This window comes from Folsomia candida, unplaced genomic scaffold (assembly GCF_002217175.1).
Source record: "Folsomia candida strain VU population unplaced genomic scaffold, ASM221717v1 Fcan01_Sc003, whole genome shotgun sequence".
Classification (NCBI taxonomy): domain Eukaryota; kingdom Metazoa; phylum Arthropoda; class Collembola; order Entomobryomorpha; family Isotomidae; genus Folsomia; species Folsomia candida.
This window is the reverse complement of record NW_019091195.1, coordinates 7,697,124-7,717,028: the sequence shown is the minus strand read 5'-3', so window position 1 is coordinate 7,717,028 and position 19,905 is coordinate 7,697,124. Positions and strand designations below refer to the sequence as shown.

Here is a 19,905-nt window from a genome sequence, read left to right as displayed (position 1 = left end):
AGATCACATTTGCATTCACTCGCGATTGATTAGTTAATATATGTACACCTAATCATCTTGGTGATAGAGTGCCCATTGATGAAGACGAATGAGATACATCTCTCTGTCAGACTGTAGGCAGTACTGTCAAGCGAATGAAAACGAACCTCAAATAATTTTGCTTGGATTCTCTAGATGCTAATTCTATTTAAAACACAATATGAGCCACCACCATAATCATTATCATTAGCAGCAGAGAGAGAAAAGATATTCGCAATCTTTCTTCCCTTGCCACCGTGGGTCGGATGCACCGGCCATGTCATCTATCATTAGATGGTGTCACTCTTCAATTAATTCCCTGCGCTACGTTCTGTCTTTATTCAGAGATAAATTTGACACAACACAATGGAGATTTACAAATAAGATTACCTACTGCAGTTTTCTCACAATTAGAATCGTTTAATGCCCAGGTGGATTTACAGATTAAAAGTCTACCACAAGCAACAATGCAACACAGACAGGGAAAACTGAAGGGAAGCCCATATTAGCTAACAATAAGATGATGAGCTAGATCCGAGTATTGTGAAAGAAATGCCAAATCACACATGGTCGATTTTGATCTACAAATTCTGTGTCGTTTCTTTTATTAGAAGTGTCGGAAGTGTTGGAATATCTGTACAATTTTACCAATATTTTCATGTTGTATTCTTCAGAAACTCAAATCTAAATCATCTCGAGTCCAATTTGTACGTTGCACTTATATTTATTTGATACATAGGTACATGATTTGAAATAATTTCTGCATATAAGCAGTTAGCGTACATATGTAAATATGTACATAAATACTTATATCAGTATATCATAGCCCCTATATGTGATCCATAAGGGACATTACTAATTTGTTAAACACGTCACCAAAAAAACAGCGTGGGCAGCAATGTGACATCTGTCATTTTTGGCATACCATTAATAAACATCATTATCTTGTCGATGCATACTTGATTAGTATCACCATCGATCCCCTGACCTAGAAATCGCAAAAAGTTTCCATTTCAACGACCAAAATTAACTTACAAGAATTTAAATTCATTGTTGCTTTGAGAATTACAAATTAAGTATAACACCACCACATCCTTATGATCTCACCCGTAATTAGATTCTCACTCTCTTTACAACCTCACCAAATAATTACATGATACAATTAAAATAAAAGTATGTAATTATTCACAGATACACATTCCAAATTGGTGAAAACGATGTGAGCCACATCAAATTAAGTACTAGACTCTTTTTTTAGTACAATTGACAATGGTCTGCTTGCTTCACTTTTTTAATTTATCATCATTGTTTGATTTATCTCAGTGTTAGCCATAAAACTAACTTTGAACAAATCTGTGTAAGAGAAAGTAAAAACATGGTTGCATTTTCTCTACAAAGTCATCAACAACACTCCCAACAAAATTAGCAATTAGCAAATAAATATATTTTCAAGATTCTATTTTTTTCCCATTTTCACCAGCCAACGTTAATGTTCATTAGTATTTGAAATATTATCCCACAAGTGTCAGGAGGAATGTCAAATCAATTTCCAGCAAATCATTTTAACATTAGGGCAACATTACAAATTACAACCGTTTAAATCCGCGTGAACCAGTGCAACTTGAATAGTAGCCACTTGAAGTATGTAATCATGCTGAATCAGGATTGCTGATGAAAGCCGTCGTCATAATAGCATTTGGTAAAATGAATGTGTAATGTTGATTACCACCTAAATAATTTTGTACGCCAAGACCAAACTGACCGTATATTATTCAACAATGAATTGCTGATGAACAAATAAAAGGCTTCATGAGTAACGCAACAATGAAATGCTGTTGTTAACAAATTATGCAAAATCTTAAAATGTTAAAGCTACATATGCCCTTGGTCAATGTTCATTGACCAAGGGTTATTTGCGCTATTGATCATATTACAAACCTCCAAGAGATTAATCCGAGTAATTGAACGCATTAAATTGCCCTGCCAAGCGTTATGACATTGGTTTCATTGCACATTCATTTTGCCTCTTCTTTTTTGGGTATCGCATTTTTCGCCTAGTTGCTTAAACTAAATTGAAGAAAAGTGTTACTAAATATTTAATTAAACCCCAATGCAACACTACTTTCAACAGGTTGTTACTGTTCCGAAATAAATTAAATGAAAAGCATAATAATATTCGGAATTCCGGCAACACACGTCATGCATGGTTAAAACGCTCAACTATCTGTATAGTATATAGTCATACAAACATACATACGTATTTACGCATTTATACATGTTATACATATTTATATGACGCTCTGCTGGACAACATTGCGCAACAACTTGTTTGCACTTTCTCTCTCTCTCTGGCCATCAAACCATCTAATCTAAACTCATCCTCAGCTGGTTCTTGTATCCCTATTTTTTTCGGTGATGGCCCTCTTGGGTTGTCCTCGTTTCCATTGATAAGCAAGCACCCACTTCAAATATTTTTCCTGATAACTTATACTAGTCTTCTGTACTAATTTGTGTAGCAGCAGCTGGAGGGCAGATTCTTTCTTCTTTAAACTGTTAGGTTTCAGTTAAAAATTCAACTCATAATGGATCTGTGCAGCGTTTTGTGTGTATTGCTTATTGTATTTTTCTCTGTTTGCTTGGCCATTATATGTCTCAGTGATTCTGACATTATTACATTTCTTTCCTGCTACTTGGGAAAACAACCGGGTACATATATACATACGATATTGTTGTGATTTCGTAATTTGCATATCCATGAATTCAGTTTAATAAACGGTAATGTCAATATAAATATTTCAGTTGACGCATTCAAGGACTCTGTCGTCTGGATAACTGGAGCATCCTCGGGAATCGGGGAAGGTTAACCTACTTGACAGGGGTGTACCGCTCCCTGTAACCACCTACCTACCGTATGGTACCCTAAATCCCCGTTTTTCAAAGTGAATGACCTAGGGTCGACTCATATACCAAATTGTAGGTATTAATGAGTAAATCATTTCTACATAAAAAAATCCCAACTTTTACACTCAAACTTTTGCATGAAAAATCAAAATATGCGCAAAAGTCGCATTTTTTTCTCACTTTTTGCGCATATTTTGATTTTTCCTGCAAAATTTTGAGTGTAAAAGTTGGTATTTTTTTATGTAGAAATGATTTACTCATTAATACCTACAATTTGGTATATGAGTCGACCCTAGGTCATTCACTTTGAAAAACAGGGATTTAGGGTACCATACGGTAGGTAGATGGTTACAGGGAGCGGTACACCCCTGCTACTTGACATGTCTAATTATTCACAAAATAAATAAATCATTTAAATAACTTGGCACTTTAAATAACTTAATAATGACTATGCAGGGATAACGAAAGAGTTGTCAAAATGTGAAGGATCAAAAATTGTCATATCGGCACGCCGGGAAGATGAGCTTAAACGAGTCAAAGCGGATTGTCTCGGTAAATCACCTGAATTTACATGGATCATTAATTACTAAACTCTTATAACTAGTATGTTTTCTTCAGCTGCCAACCCGTCCAGAAACCAAAATTCCATTTTAATTTTGCCGTTGGATATGACGAATTACGCTTCACATGAACCAGCCCTGAAGAAAGTGTTACAAACGTTTGGGAAGGTATATATGTACATTGGTTAATTATTATTCAAATATTATTCATTTTGTTGGGGCTGCAATATTTTTCATTATTTTATAACACTCTGTCCAGTTAGATGTACTCGTATCCAATGCTGGTCGTTCACAGAGGGCTAAATGGCATGAAATTGAGCAGGAAGTGGATAAGCAACTCTTTGACCTGAATGTCTTCTCGCTTGTCAACATGAATAGAATAGTGTTGCGACACTTTTTTGAAGCAGGCAAAGGACATTTGGCAGTGATTTCGAGCATCGCTGGAAAAATAGGGGCACCAAACTCTGGCTCTTACACCGGAAGCAAATTTGCTTTGCACGTATGTTCCCTACAAAACTGATTACGGAGGTAATGCAATGCTTGTATGTATCGTAGTATTTTATGACTTGTTTCAGGGATATTTTGAGAGTTTACGTAATGAGATAAGAAATCGAAACATTGGAATTACAATGATATGCCCTGGACCAGTATTCTCTAGTGTCCTGAAGGAGGCATTTACATCTAAAATTAATCAGGTTTAAATGCAAAAGATATAAAATGCATTATGAAGTATTTTTTACAAGTGCATGTTTTATGATACTATAGAAAGTGGATCAAGATCACTCCCCCAGTGATAAAAGAATGACTCCTGAGCGTTGCGGCTTCCTGAGTTTGGTAGCAATCGGGAACCAGCTAGAAGAGAGTTGGTGTTCACCATTTCCAATTATTTTTCTGACCTACCTATCTGCGTATCAGCCATACATTTTCTCAAAGTACGTGCAGTAATAGCATATTTGAAAATTTGGTTGTAATAAATATTGCAGATATCTGATATAATTTGATGCATGCCACAATTTAGATTGTCCCAATTGATGCACTCCACTGGATATTTCACAAAATTACGAGATAACAAAAACATTACAGAGCTAACAAACAAGGAAAATTGAGTACTTTTAATGATCAGAATCCAAAACATTCAATCAAATCAACTCAAAGTCTGATACAGTTTTGATGAAAATTATTATTGAGATAATGTTACTAAAAGAGCTTCAAGAACACTTTCAGACATAAATTACAATTTATGTTGCAACGAACTTTCTTGAATTATTGGAAAAGCTTTATTAAATCGATAGGAATTATTGTTATGTCATTACAATAGTTACTGTTATAGTCATTATGTTAGTAAATTAGTACATCTGTTTGAGATTTGTTGCCAACTGCTGAAAAACTTGTTTAATCTTGGTAAATGAGGGTCTTGCATTTGGTGCTGAATTCCAACAAGCCAGCATAACTTGGTATCTTGTAAATATGAAAATAATTTAGATTTAAATAAATTATAACTAAATATGATTTAATTTTGCATATATACATAGTTATTATGTAATGTATGTATGCATAAAATACTAACATTTTGTCATTGCTGAATGTCGGTTTCTCCATACGATATCCATTTTTTAGCAAAATATATGACTGAAAATTCCATTGTGGGATGCCAGGGTATGGAGTTGCTCCAAGTGAAAATATTTCCTGAAATCACATTAGAATGTCTGTAACTTATAATTTGTGGTGGATTTAGTGATTCGACTAACCCATAGTGTCACTCCGTATGCCCAAATGTCACTCTGAATTGAAAACTCAAAGTCTTGAAGACTCTCAATCGCTAACCATTTTAGAGGTAGTGGACACTATAAATCCCCACAAAAAAATCCATAAAACAAAAAAACCTTGAGAGTTTTATTTTCATATAAATAAGTCTAACGAACTTCGAGCTTTTGGACATAAATGGCATAATCTTCAAATAGCTGTTTTGAAAGTCCGAAGTCTCCGACTTTTGCAACTAGTCCTTCTGTGAGGAGAACATTTCTCGACGCAAGGTCACCGTGAATTATCTTAACGAAAATTCAAAAATTTTATGAGGTTAGATTGTGGGTTCGACGTATGGTGCACTGTGCAACCGTGGTTGCCGGGAAAAGGGGGGGGGGGTAAATTCGGGAAAAGAGGCTGACTTTAAAAACCCCCTCGGTGAGGGGGTTGCGTTTGGGGGACCTTCTTTCGGCCCAATTTCCCGTCGTTTCCCCGTCGTTATAAGAAAGTTATTTCAACAACTTATGTTAAAGGGAAGAACGTTGAACTAGACTTACCTTTTTACTTGACAAATATTCCATCGCACACGCAATGTCATATGCCCAGTTGACGAGATAAAGCGTATTTATGCAGGGCAACACGTTGACATTATCATTTTGCACATTAGCATCCATGAATTTAACCCCCTTTTTGCATTCAATCACGGCTTTGTTAGTATTAAATAAGTCAAGACACATTCCCTGAGACTGTTTGAGGAACTTGAGAAGACTTCCGTTGTCGCAAAACTCGGTTAGGAGATAAATTTCCCCTGAAATTGAAATAATGTCTTCTCTGACTATCTATCATTGTATCGTTGTATGTACTTTGTGGGGTGGCCAGACTACTCATTAATAGACAGCCAGACCCGCAGTGGTAGCACATTAAAGTAGCACAGTTGCAACTGCGAATAAAAGAAAGACTGTACTTTTTGTTCGTAAATTCCGAGTGCATGCACCAATCATGTTAACCAAATTCGGGTGTTCGCCAACAAATTGAAAAATCTTGATTTCCGACAGAAGTGCTTTTATATATCTCACTTCCGCTGTTTTCTTCATGGTTTTTATCGCCACGAGACGAGAGTTATACAGCCCTTTGTATACTAATCCAAATTGGCCTTCGCCAAGGATCGCCGTATCTGAATTTTAACACGTGATATGAATTTATGTAGACTATGAAAACTATGTTTCAACTCAAGTTTTTTAGAGCTGATGGAACGTTAGATTGTTACAAACCAAGTATTGTGATTTTCTCCTGTGGTACTTCATTGTCCAAGGAGTAGGGTAAACTGAGGGCTTGAGTTTCAGATTTACTATTTCCTTGCTCAAATTCTTCAATCTCCTCGTCACTGAGCAGTTGTAATTTTTTTCGGTAATGATTCCTGATCAGCAGAAATGATGCTGCCAAAATAATCAGTAACACCGGGATTGAAATAGAACCCACAATTATGATGATCCCTGCAAAACCAAGTTATAAAATTCCCTTGAAACACAGCTTCAATTAACATTATGCTAGAAATAATTAATGGATATTTATTGTCTGAAGTACATTTCCAAGTAATTGACTCGACTTCAAATTCATAACTTTGACTGCCACAGAAATTTATGGCTACGCAACGCACAATATTTGCAATATTTCTGGGTAGTTTTGCTACTAGTGTGCTGTTTGTGATTCCAGTGTTGTCAATGGAATAGTGGATTATTTTGTATAAGTCTCCCGTAAAATGATTGTCGAGGGGGTTCTAAAACACAGAATTACTTTTTGCACGAAATTTTGTAATTAAGTATTTATATGGGCTATATTGTGACTTACCGAATTCCAAAACCACGTGAGTGGGGCGATGGGGCTTCCGCGTGCAACACAAGAGAACATGTGCCAATAATCTTCGCTATCGTTCGATTTGTCATATGGACCGTCTTTAACCGACACAATCGTTGGTTCCTCTGGCACTGTGAAGAAATTTTTGTAGTATGTGCCACCATATGTAAGTATTTTTTGAAACGTAGTTACTGATATCAAGTGTTTGCATACTTACTGTTAACGACTACGTCCATGCTGGCATCTATCCAATCTACTTTGTTCCATCTCGGACCGAAGCAAATAATCTTCACTGAATCGTTGACCAACATCTTATCGTTGGTCTTGTTGAATTGGATAACGGTTTGTGCCTGATAGCTGTGGATCGTCATGTTGAAACTTTCTTTTGTAACATCACAGTCTGAAATACAAACAGATAATACACGAATTTAAACATAGCACATCAGCGTTGAAATTGCAGGTTACGAATCTTCACCCAATATCGTAAAGTTGTCACTATCAATCCTTCCAATGCCCCATTGAAATCCATAACTGAAATAATGCTGTCTTTCCTTATGAAGTTACTAAGTAAATTAACCTGTAATACTAACTGTTAATAACCTGTAATAAGCCCCGGCACCATTGCATGTAAAAGTTACGTTTTGACCGAAATATATTTTAGTCTCATTTGCCTCAAGCCTAATTGTTTCCGGACCAATTTCATTATCTCTTCCTAACCCTAAAATAGCATAGTTTAAGAAAATCGAGGAAAATCAATGACTCGGTTGATAGTAGTCAGCGGACATTCTTGTTTTATAATTAATACATACGCATTATAGGTCCCTCAGAAACATTTTTGGGTGGGTAGACAAAGTATCTTCTAGCAATGGAATTATTGGCTTGATCTCGGCAAATAATCACGGCAGGGGAATATGATGGCAATAATTGGACGCATTTATTACTACTGTTGCAAACTGCAGTGCTAAAGGTATTGTTACAGACATTTCCACGTCCACTATCTCCGTGGTCATCCTGCTTGTTCAAAGTGTTTGTTAATATCATAGTTCAACACAGAGTAGCAAATGCATAAATTCGTTGCTTATTGCAACTGTTGAGAAAACTCACCAAGACAAATACAGAGTTGCATTCATCGGGATTGTTGCAATGAATTATTTGAGGTCTAGAATTATCACCGCACTTAAATTTTTTTGTGTCCGTATTCAATTGAAGCGTTACATTGCAATTTTTATTTTCTCCAAGTCGCCTTTCCTCAAAATTCTTAATTCCTAAAATTAAATTCGTTTTGAGATAAAAAAAAGACATTGTGGTACATATTGTGAGGCATAATATTTACCATTATAATCGGGTGTCACTCCCACTTCTATTTTAAACGTATCATTCGATTCAAAAGATTTAATGGTCGTACTAAGATTCGATCCTGCAATTTTTGTCCGAACGCAAAAAATCGTAGGCACAAAGTAAGGATCTTTGAAGTTTAATGTCAAATTGGAATAAAATGTGTACGTAGAGTTGTCCCAGAAAGATTTGATTGTCCTGCGTTTCGTTATTGTAAAATCCTTAAGAATTGGACAGTTGTGCTAAATATCAAACGCAATAAATGTAATAAGAGAAGTTCTTTTCTACGAAACTTAGAGCACAACTTCTGAACTTACTGGAGGCGTGTCAAATTTCCAAAATGTAGGATAATCAGCTTGACAAGTAAACCTTAGCGATTGGAAAGTAATAGGAAGGAGATATCTGTGCGATTGTCCACATCTTGGCTCCAGCTCGTTAAGCATATCGTTTGTGTGAAACCTGGCTTCAACTAATTTGACGATGGGTGGGGTTTCCAAAGACTCCATTGGTTTCGTGCACTCGGACTCTGATGACCGATTCCAAGACGTAATGTCATTTGGTGGCTCGGCATTCGACAAGTAATTAGTTGATGATAATACGAAGACTATTAGTGGAAACTTGGACATGCTATTGTAAATGTAAAATATTTAGTAAGTAATCTGGCCTTTTCAACAAAATAAATAAGTTTGATACAAATAAATTTCTTGATTCACTTTTAAAAAAGATTGTAATGGCAATGAAATTATGTCATTAATGTGAACTGCTTATGTATGCAGTCATGTGTCAGGAAAGGCGTAATAGGAAACAGGAAACCCCACCGCACCCATCATTCCGCCACCATATGCAACCACGATTCATGGAAATTGGCTATTGGTAATGGTTGACATAATAATACCACGATACACATTATGCAACTGTCCATAGTAGTATTTAGTGTTTCTCAATTTATTTGGTTACTATAAAATTCAATATTAATCGGATTTCCGTTCATTTATTAACAATTCAAAGAATAACAGATCTAAGTATATGATGATTGCATATTTTGCATGCAAGCGTTTAAAGGCATTTTTGGTTTAATAAATATTTTTATACATCGCATAAATACAAAATATTTTAACTATTTTACATACGAGTTAATGACAATTTCGCTGATTTGAAACATTGTAATGACAACGAAATGACGCGTTTACGTAGTTTAATTGGAGGAACACACTGGTTGTTGTATCAGGTATGCAGATGGGGTTAGACTAACGTCGACAGCTCGATCGTCGGGAATGGAGACGCCCGCATTGGCATCATTGGGATTCTTTTAGCAGTTTTCTCTTGTTGCCAGGTAAATACTTGATGGACCATGGAGCATCCTCCAAAAATAATCGCTGTCCCGACCTAAAATTTTTCTTGGTTAGTTTTGTTGTGGAGGTCAAATTTATAAAATAAATTTTGAAAACTTACGCAAGCGGTCGCAATCAGCGCGGGCGGTGAGAACGTAAGATGTGTGAAAGTATAGAGGACAATTGCGGATAAAAATATAGGGATAGAGAGGAAAAAGCCTCCTATGGCAATCCCTCGCGTTACGGTTACCTTCTGTAAGAACGAAGTTGAACCAGGAGAACCTGTGGGAAATGTATGAAGATGATAAGCAATGATTCAGTATTTAGGGATTTATTTTTACTACCTGACACGGCGAAAAAGAATTGAGCACTGGAGACTAATAGCACGCACAGATTGATTGAAAGGCACATAGCTGATAGACATAGCGTCACCTCGTACATCATCTCGACTTCACCACCATCTGAAAAAATGTCATTAATTCATGAATTAATTTGCATGCATAATCATAATAATCTTATTAAATACTCGGTCTGACGTGAATATATTTACAAGAATAACTTTTCTGAAATCTCTTATCCAACCAAGGTCACATGATTGTTTATAAAAATACTGACTGGATGTTATCTGACACATGGGTATTTAATTTTAAGTATTTTTACTTACTAGTGTACTTGCGGAGGAGAGGCGATACAATTTGTAACAGGAAGTACAACGAGTTGAGTGCCAGAAGGAGGGATAATATTGACAGTAGAGAAAGTGACCTGAGAATCCCATGTCGGAAATAAGCTGCATGTTGATGGCTTGAACTAGTAATATTTGACGTATTTGACGTCTCGTTTAGAACATTATTTGGTGGCGGAGGAACTGGTGGGGGTTGTCCAGGGGAATAGTAAATACTTCCATTGTGAGGTTGTTTGTGGTGAGATCCGCTGATTAAATCATCTTTTGTCGTGACCCGAGATATTCGCGACGAGTCCAAAAATAGTCGTGAGTTGTGTATGCTTGGATAAGATTGTTCCAAGTAACCTGTTTTTATTACAACAATCTACATTAGAACGGCTTCAAGTTCTTAGTTTTTTATGCATTTTTTGGTGCATACTTTTACTGTGAGAGTGCTGGGGTTGGTGATGGTGCTGCTGGTGGAGGGGTGGTTGGTAAGGGGTGTGGTGTGGCGGAGGACCTTCAATGAAACGCGTGGGGTCGACCACCGTTGAGTGATGCAGGTGATGCGATGTATCCCCCGAGTGGGATGAACTCGTAAGCGGATGTTGCGTGGTTTGCAGCGGGGTCCCAGTTGACCCGTAATGACTGATCGAGTGCTTTAGCATCTGCAACCACGAAAAATCATCAGCGTTTTAATCATAATATTACATGTTTGTAATTTTCGACCTTGGACATAAATTTATACTGCGTAGCTAAAGCAAACTTTTCTAAAAAAATAGTTTCTAGTAAAAACTGAAGTACATACATATAGTACATCAACTTTGTTTACCCTCGCAGTGAGGTCCCATTAAAAGGTTTAAAGCTAAAAAGGTCATACTTGTAAACCAACCAACACTTTTTTTGGTTTCGAACACATACAAGAAGGACAAATTGCAGGAAGATGCTTTACATATTAAACATTTAAGAGTATTTACTTTGAGAGATTTATGACCCTAATGAAAGGTTTATCTATCTAGATTTTCTATACATATAGCTGGAATTGATTTCCAATTTTATTAATTGCCTATATAGGCAATTGATCAAGTATATACTTGAAGTCAAACTTTTCCTCAGAAAGTCCTCTTAAACCGGTGTCATGCTTTGAAGCTGGCAATTTAAAAAAACGTAATCCTTCTTAGTGTACATGAATTTGAAAACTTTAAAGTTCTCATCTTTTTCTCCCACTTTCATGCAATCTTGGAGCAAGTATCCTGCTTAGTCTCCCTGCCAATCATATTCCCAAGGACCGCTGCTAGTGACTAGCCAGCATAAAGTAATATAATTGCGGTTGTTAAAATGTGATGGACATGCACTAAACCAAATTCCTGCAATCAATAGTAAACGGGAGCGGACTGTGAACAGCAGAACTCAAAAGGTCATGTTGTTTTAAGATTGTTTCCACTTTTTGTTGGTGGCGTTGTTTATTTACATGTATTTTCTCGCCAATGAGACCTCTGTTGTTGAACAAGGTATCAAAACTGCATAATAGTTGAAGAACAACCCCGTAATTTATCCGTGATCGCATACTTCTATCGCATACTATTACCTTATTTACCAAACACTTGGTCTATTCAACTTTGAAACAAAAGGACAAAAAACGATCCAATTATCGTACCATTGTTTGAATTAAAGAACAAGGAATCGTTTAGCAATCATTATTATTGGGAATGGCGATTCAATTTATCTTGTTCATTCCACGATTTTTTTCACCCGTCTCTCTCTCTCTCTTCCTCTAACTAATATGCATTCGTGCGTGCAAGCACCTTCAGTACGTAAGGATTCCGGTCTGAAATCTTCTCGCAGCAATCATGTCCATACCACTCACTGCATAGCTCGCTTGTACATATACACACGTAATTGTTTTCAGCAAAGCTTGTGTGTGAGGAATCTGGATCAAATAATTAAAACTCATCTGCCAACTTACAGGTGGATAGCCCTGGCTACCACTTCTTCCTCTTGTTGCACGAGGTGTTGTCGATGGTTTCATCGATTGTGAGATGTTCAATGACCGGACTGAGTAAGACATGACGATAACATTAAACTGCCGGACTTACTGTATCACACACATATTTACATATTCGAGTTGCAGCACTAACTGTTCATGATCAACTGAATCAGAGATTGTTATTGTTGGCGATGTTGAACAACCACATGTCTCACTGTCCCGTCTGGTTGGATTTGACATTATGAATTTTATACAACCCGTCGCTTCACTTCGTAATAGGTTTGCTAATTTGCATACGTAATCCCCAATGCGAATGCCACTGTTAACGGGCGAATTTAAATGGTTCTTAGATCGTCAAGTCAATAAGGACCTATCAAAGTGCAACTTTACATGACCATAGTTTTATGATTCGTCATAAATGTGGACAATCCAAAGATCTGGTAAGATAACCAGTCACAAATTTGAAATTAATGGGGCTACTAAAGTTTAAAACATGTCAAGGGTTTCACTAAAATTGAGAGTATCGTGCATCGAATCGGAGAAGCCTGGACTGTGAATAAAACTACACCAAAAACAATTATTGTGGGGAAAATGAAATTATTTATTGTTCCGAGAATTGTGTGTAGCTTAATCCAGTTAATTTTTTAATCTCAGGAAACAAGGTATGCACTGCGTGTGACAGTGCGAATACTGAAAAAATGCGTAGTTATAAATTCACAGGAGGAGTTTCATGACTTAATTGCAGGCACCGTTTTGTGCGTTTTCCACCAATAAAACTTACAACTTGCGGGAACAATATTTATAAATAGCGACGGAAACAACACGGTGTAGCATGTCGTTGGAAGGAGATTGGCAATTGTTTCAAAGAAAACACAGAACTCAGCAGACGCCTGGCATTGTTGATGTTCACGCCCAACTCCAACTTGAGTTTCAAACAGTCTGACATGAAGTGATGCCCTGCGTGAACTAAAACTGAGACTCCCATCGTTTCATCAGGTTACCAATTCGATTTCCTACTACATTACAAGTGAGACGTTTACTCCAATTTATACGCTTCACTGTATTTGCCATATGTACGATGATAACACTCCCCTTTCAACTTCAACATTCACGAATCACCACCGGATCACTTTCGCAGATAAGTTTACATAATACGTGAAATATATAGCTGCAAAAGGAGTCACTGTTCTGTGTTGTGGTGGAATGTGTGAATGCAGTTAGTTGAATAAACATTTTCCATGCGTATCATGAAACAGATCACTTATGAGATGACGAGCCTGCGGGTGTTGAAACTAGAGTTCGCGTTGCAAATAAAAACTCGTATTTATGAATCTTGAAACAAACAATCTGGTCCTATCTAAATATTTATAAAAATCCCAAAGTCACACCCACCACTGAAATCTGATATGAATGAAGATCCCTCGCATTGCAGTGCTGTCAATATTGATGCCATGATCGGGATCTGGAAATGATGCAGATAAAACATGACACCTAAATTCTCTCATACATATTTTCATACATGGAAAAATAAATTAAAACAAGTCTAAATACCTTGCTTCGCAGTAAAAAGTGAGATTAATTAATGCAATGCTATGCAGGTTCTCCTCCTTAAAATTCAGAGCGTTTCTTGAATATCAAGTTCAATGTGTCTTAACATCGAGCTGATTGCATACCTCCAATTTATTATTAATAAAATGCACTCCTCGTCAGTATACCTACAAACTCATGCATGTGGTGACTAGCCGAAACAAATTGTTAAAGTGTATGCTAACAGCACGCGCTATTTTGATCAGGACATACACAGTTCCTACTCCATTGTATTAAATCCGTTTACTAACATGTCAGTCAACTTGCACATTATTGCTGACAATCGACTCGGATTATTTGGCCAGATTCTTCTGACGGATGATGGCATAGCTGGCTAGACCAGTTCAAATAGGAAAGCCTACTAAAATGGAGCACTGGTATTCTACGTGGGATGGATGAAATCGCCATTTGAAATGCAAAATCCGTCTACCACGCAACAAACCATAACACAGTTTGACGGTCCACGTGTACACACGCCGAGGAGCGAATTGTGTGTGAACTTCTTAAAGCAAACATTGACATCGTTCCGTTACATATTCATGATCATGAATGAAACCTACACATAGATACATCACAATAGAAAGCTACATAGTTGGTTTTATAATCTTTGCACCAAACATGGGATAATTTTTACCACCGTGAACTTTTATTAAATGAACGTGTTTTATTTACGAGAAAAGTAAAAAGTTGTGAACGATGCAATAATTTTATCATTTTTATTTTCCTATAACAATGCAGCATGCAATATTACAAGACGTGAGAGCAATTATTTTTATGAACCCACACACGCCCTACAAAATATTTGTGACACCGTGCAACGTTACTTTAACAGATTCTCTCAAATTAACACTAATTAGGAAAGACATGCATCCCACACATGTGTAACTTGATGCTTTAAATTCCATAGGGTCGCACTTCATTTCATCACCAGTCACCACTGAATTGTGCAAGCTTTTTCATAGGCCTGTGGTGAATTAAGAATAGATCCAAGAAACGAATACTAGAGCTCATGTAGTCTCATAATTTAATATGAGCAAACAATGGGACTGGTCATTCCATTTCATAGTCAATTGTTGAGTATTTATGTAGTTAGTTAGTTGACGAGTTGTTTTACCTCAGTCTCAATCTGGGAGTCGGCAGGGGCTTCTTGGCTGCGTTGACTCAGCTCCTGGAATGTTGATTCTCAATCTGGTTCTTCTTCACTCTTTCTTTCGCCTCGTCGAAGGCTTTTACTTGTGGCGAGGATTGAGCCGATGCATGAAAATCTTCATCTGCAAGCTGAGGTAATGAGGTGTGTCTCCATCCAATAACCCTTATTAATAAATATCCTCGTACATATATCCCAGTGTGCAGCGTGGCAGTGTGGTAGGGCAAACCAAGTAGTATTGTAAGCCTTGTTTGATGGTATAATAAATGGCTGTACGCTTGAGATAAAAAGTCACCTCCACTTGAAACCTACAACATGCTAATGAATCACTTCTTCACAATTGAATTTCTCAAAAGTCTCCTCAACAAACAACATTGTGAAGTCACTGTCCAATGTCCAACATAGTCAGCCAGCGCTGCTTTAAATGCATGTACTTTATAATAATAAAAACTTTCGTTACACGTCTTCCATTCGGGTGAAATGAAACACAGCAATCAAATTAGCAATTTGTATTCGCTGGTCGACGACGGCATAACATACGAACGAAGCAGAAGAAGCATCACGGGTAGGAAGTTGTTGGTATAAACTTCTTCTTTGAGTTTCATAACCGGCAAGTAGACTGCTGGTTTATAGCAGAATTTAATTGAATGCTCGGACTTGAGACGCTGTTCCACACACCGTGTGTAATATTTATATTTATTTATTGTCCGTCCGTAAATATGTGGCTGGCAGTGTTATGCGGTGGTTCCGTCCAAATTGAGCTTAATGCATTGGAGTTGACAGTCAACCGAAAGATCAATTCAATTGAAATGCATGATAATTATGGGCGAAGCAAAAAATCAAATTACTGTTGTGACTGTAATTTATGAACACAAGGGAAATAGTGTACCGACTTGGCATGGGTGTGACTTGGATTTTACGGACGACGGTTTGTCGTGGTCGCTCAAGTTTTATTTCATTTTTTTAGCAAGATGAACTATTGGAAGCATTATGGCTTTTAATTGGACAATCACATTTGTACGACTGGAAGGTGAATTTGGTGAAGGATCACACAGTATGACGTTCCGAGCAAAGAAATTTGAACTGTGATGAGAAAGTGATGTGGTAAGAAGTGGCTAGCACACCTTTTCTGAAGAAAAATTTTCACACTTTTATCACCAACATCATAATCCAGTCAGATTGCACATAATTGTTCATGTTTTCAGTTGGTAGTGGTGATGAAGTGGATACTGATTGCTTGTGGCTTTGTCCACCTTTCTTGATTCGGTGATGTTCAACAACATGCCAGTCCACTTAGTCACACAAAATATTATCATGCTACATTGTCGAGTCACTTTTTTAATTCAATTTGTTTACCCACTCAAATCCAACTACTATTTAGAATTAGTATAACTACATGTATGTATATCTTCTGGAACTGAGATTACTAAATAAATGCAGTTGTGTTGACCGATTAGTTCACATTAATTACATGAATTTCACTTGGTGAGACACAGTATGAGATGAGACCACACGACAGAGTATTTAATAAGTTGAGACGGAGAGTATGAACCAAAAAACAAAACGGTGAGCTGATTGCAATTATAATTTTGGAGCTCTTGAGTAATATATGGAAGCAATTCAGCTCCTGTTGTTTTTCTTGGTTGGTTAGCAGTGAAATTTGATGTCTGGTTTGTTGGTGGGTTGTTGAGAGCAAGTTTCGTGAGAGATGCTAAAACTTGACTGACTTGGATAAAAGTTGACTTTGGCAACTTAACAACTGCAGCACACACGGTTAAGAAGTGTAGAAGAGCTAAGGTTCATCTCACTTTGGTCACTCTTTGGTCTTCTCGCTTACTTAATAAATACATGCACCCATCCGCTCTTCGAGTGAAACTCACCTTCTTTCTTATCGCACTCTACAGAATCCTGCCTGGTACCTTTTTCGTGCTTGGATTATCTGCGGAGGTAAGTTACCGTGTGCATGTAAAAAAAGACACTGTGAAGGTCGGTTGAAAATCCCTTTCGGAATGCCGGTGATAGAATAAATATTGTTGGTTGGTTTTGCTTGGGTTGTTTGTTAGCACTTTTACTAGTGTTGGATGGTTTGTATGTATGGGAGGCGAATCCGAATTCTTGCTGTGAGGGTAATAAAGTAAGTTTGTCTTTACTTACGTAGAGCAATTTATTGTCTGTGTGGTGGCCAGGTTTGTTTCATAGAAGAATGAGAATGAAGTAATTTTTAATGCCCAAGAAACAACATGAACCACGACTACGTAATAATACAAACCAGAATGAGAAAAATTTGTGCATGAACAGCAACAGCAGCAGAAGCACAAGAAATACATGTTTTCCCTCATCGGTGGTATCTGTCCAGCCCGTATACACATTTAGGAGGAAGGGTCGTTTGGTTAACTAATTCACCATTCAGAGAAAACAGGAGTTGATGGTAGACAAGATGGCAAACGGTTACTTGTGCTGCTTCAAACACTCAAAATGGATAGAGGATACTTCACTTGAGGTTGGGGTAGATGTGCCTCGATTGTCGAGATGGACGATGGATGCATGCACTTTATATTTAGTTGAATTTATCCTCAACGTAAGGTACTGCTTGAAGGGGTTGCTGGACGTTTTGCTCTTCTCTTCATTTACGGCAAGATACAACCAAACATGATCCCAATACTGCTTATAAGTTCATACATAAGCTAAGCACTTATATCTACAAATATACAGGATGAACTATATTCAAACAAAGCAAAATCAACCCTTCCTTCAAGGATATATGAATTCCCTCGCATTTCGTCCTTATTATACCATGAATTCCTACAGCTTCTTCACAAATAAGTTATGAAATATATGAAGCATTTTCACTTGTGTATCTACACCTTTCATGTCTCCTGCAATGGAGCAGAGGATTTTGTTAATCGGCTGAATTATGCTTTGGTCACTGCAGAAATGGCCCCTTTAATTAATAATGACCGGATTAGCTCTTCCAGCCAAGTAACATTCATTTTATTGTCTTCGAAAGTGTCATCTAAGCCGGTTATTCAGCTTCGGGTTGTAAATTTTAAGTTCTTTCTTCCTTCCATCCTGACTATTAAGGTATTAGCAATGCTACCCATTCGTTGTATGTCACCTCGGATGCATTTACGACCCCAACTAATTTGAAAATGGAAGTGCGAGCGAAGAAACCAAAGAAGGACATAAATATAAGTGAGATATAAATATGGAATGAGATAAGGGTATGAAAGTGAAAGGCTGGTTCAGGTTCTTGTCTTAGAGTGCAGTTATATACGCAAAGCTCATCCGTTATTCAAAACGATATTTTACGACGACGAAAATAAAGACTGGTATTAATATGCAGCACAAATGTATGTATGCATCATTGCTCGTCTCTCAAACTGAAGCTATATAAGTAAGTCAGATAAGAATTGCCCATAAACTCATTGACAGAATAGGAATACACTTTGACGTTTCATAAAGTATTGTTTTGTGATCTTATCAAGAATTAAGTTAGCATCAGATGTTCTATTGATACTATTAATTTATGCTAGAAAACCGTTAACTTTATATGCAGTGACTAAATCACGACATTTTTGCAAATTAACCCCGATTCGATACACACCTTCTAGGATGCGTCATATTTTCTATTTTCTCATGGTGCACATCCTCGTTTGCCTAATGGGCGAGAATAGTTTAAATAGTTTTTCGACCTGAATAATATCCACAGACAGGTTAATATTTACTGATAGATACGTATGCAATGTTTAATCAAAGTAATGACTATTTGTTTTTTACAATTCTTAGTGCATCCAGCCACTAAATTTCTAAAATTACAACCTAAAGCAATTCTATGTATTGTGGTTTACTTGGTTGTGACATGTTCGATATATCAATAGTGCAAGACTAATGCACTTACTATTAGTTTTATATTTTTATCACAGTGGTGTGCTCCGACTATAATATGCTCGTCCAAATCAGACGAAGAAACTCCATGGATGAACATAGATAATCTCACAATGTTATTGTAACATGACAAATAGAAGTACAAAACGATATTTGCATGCATTTAAAAATCTTTTAAAGGTAATTAATTCTACAAATTGAACTACTGATGCATGTATGCACATGAAATATTCCGCCATCATTTATTACCAAAGAAGTTGCGAATTCTTCCTGCCACTAAAATTAATTCATTTAGCTATAAAACGTAGATTCATTGTAGATCAAGTTCAGATGAAGAATGGCTCAAAGTCTTATTATCTCGTACAGACGGTCCATCTGCCACGCTGTTCTAGGCAAACATTGTTATGCGGCGTCGATTCTATACGGCCCAGCATTATTCTTTCTTTGTAGTTCGCAATACGTAGCCCTTGGGTAAATGAGTAAAGAAACGAAAGTAATTGTTTTTACTCCATTAATTTGCCGCTCATTGACTTTTCTTATTCTTAACTCACCATGACATCATGACCGTGTTGAGCTGATTTACACACTAGATAGACTCTAAAGACGATGAGGTGCATTACTATCCTCGCATGGATATGAGTGTACATTGGGCGAGAAGGAAATAAAAATGCCATGCATAATGCATAATTCCGAGGAGGAGCAAACACAGAAAAGAGAGAAAATGTTCTCCAATGTCCCATAAACAATTTATACACTTTCGTTTACTTTGACGGAACAAATACTTTTTTCACTGGCTTAAGTCGTGGAACAATAAAACCTCAAAAAGAAGTGCATTCTTCACTTACGTCGCTCGTCTCACTCTGCCATTCCAGTCAGTGTAAAGGCGTGAATAAAAT

General features: G+C 37.0%; 3 protein-coding genes across 5 annotated transcripts; 1 reads left to right on the top strand and 2 right to left on the bottom strand.

Annotated features, from left to right (window-relative positions):
- Positions 1-2,334: 2,334 nt before the first annotated feature.
- LOC110847681 (dehydrogenase/reductase SDR family member 7) lies at positions 2,335-4,993 on the top strand. The gene is made up of 8 exons (XM_022094664.2): positions 2,335-2,724; positions 2,818-2,877; positions 3,376-3,471; positions 3,538-3,647; positions 3,739-3,978; positions 4,055-4,174; positions 4,245-4,411; positions 4,498-4,993. The coding sequence occupies exons 1-8, from the start codon at positions 2,601-2,603 to the stop codon at positions 4,583-4,585; spliced, it is 1,005 nt and encodes a 334-aa protein (XP_021950356.1). The 5' UTR covers positions 2,335-2,600; the 3' UTR covers positions 4,586-4,993.
- Positions 4,738-9,158, bottom strand: LOC110847679 (platelet-derived growth factor receptor alpha-like). 2 transcript variants are annotated; one of them, XM_022094663.2, is made up of 16 exons: positions 8,729-9,158; positions 8,410-8,653; positions 8,181-8,341; positions 7,886-8,087; positions 7,677-7,794; positions 7,552-7,607; positions 7,294-7,476; positions 7,071-7,207; positions 6,807-6,999; positions 6,494-6,715; positions 6,187-6,396; positions 5,780-6,030; positions 5,402-5,527; positions 5,228-5,323; positions 5,047-5,165; positions 4,738-4,937 (listed from the first exon to the last, which is right to left on the bottom strand). In XM_022094663.2, exons 1-16 carry the CDS (start codon positions 9,035-9,037, stop codon positions 4,826-4,828), a joined length of 2,739 nt encoding a protein of 912 aa, XP_021950355.2. In that variant the 5' UTR covers positions 9,038-9,158; the 3' UTR covers positions 4,738-4,825. The 2 variants fall into 2 exon arrangements, with proteins under 2 accessions (XP_021950355.2, XP_035705752.1); XM_035849859.1 differs by lacking the exons at positions 7,552-7,607; positions 7,677-7,794 and having other exon boundaries at positions 8,729-9,157.
- Positions 9,159-9,334: 176 nt separating this feature from the next.
- LOC110847411 lies at positions 9,335-17,441 on the bottom strand. 2 transcript variants are annotated; one of them, XM_022094349.2, is made up of 6 exons: positions 15,092-17,441; positions 10,843-11,071; positions 10,407-10,769; positions 10,087-10,203; positions 9,864-10,024; positions 9,335-9,797 (listed from the first exon to the last, which is right to left on the bottom strand). In XM_022094349.2, exons 2-6 carry the CDS (start codon positions 11,069-11,071, stop codon positions 9,654-9,656), a joined length of 1,014 nt encoding a protein of 337 aa, XP_021950041.1. In that variant the 5' UTR covers positions 15,092-17,441; the 3' UTR covers positions 9,335-9,653. The 2 variants fall into 2 exon arrangements, with proteins under 2 accessions (XP_021950041.1, XP_035705948.1); XM_035850055.1 differs by lacking the exon at positions 15,092-17,441 and adding an exon at positions 12,370-13,375.
- Positions 17,442-19,905: the final 2,464 nt, after the last annotated feature.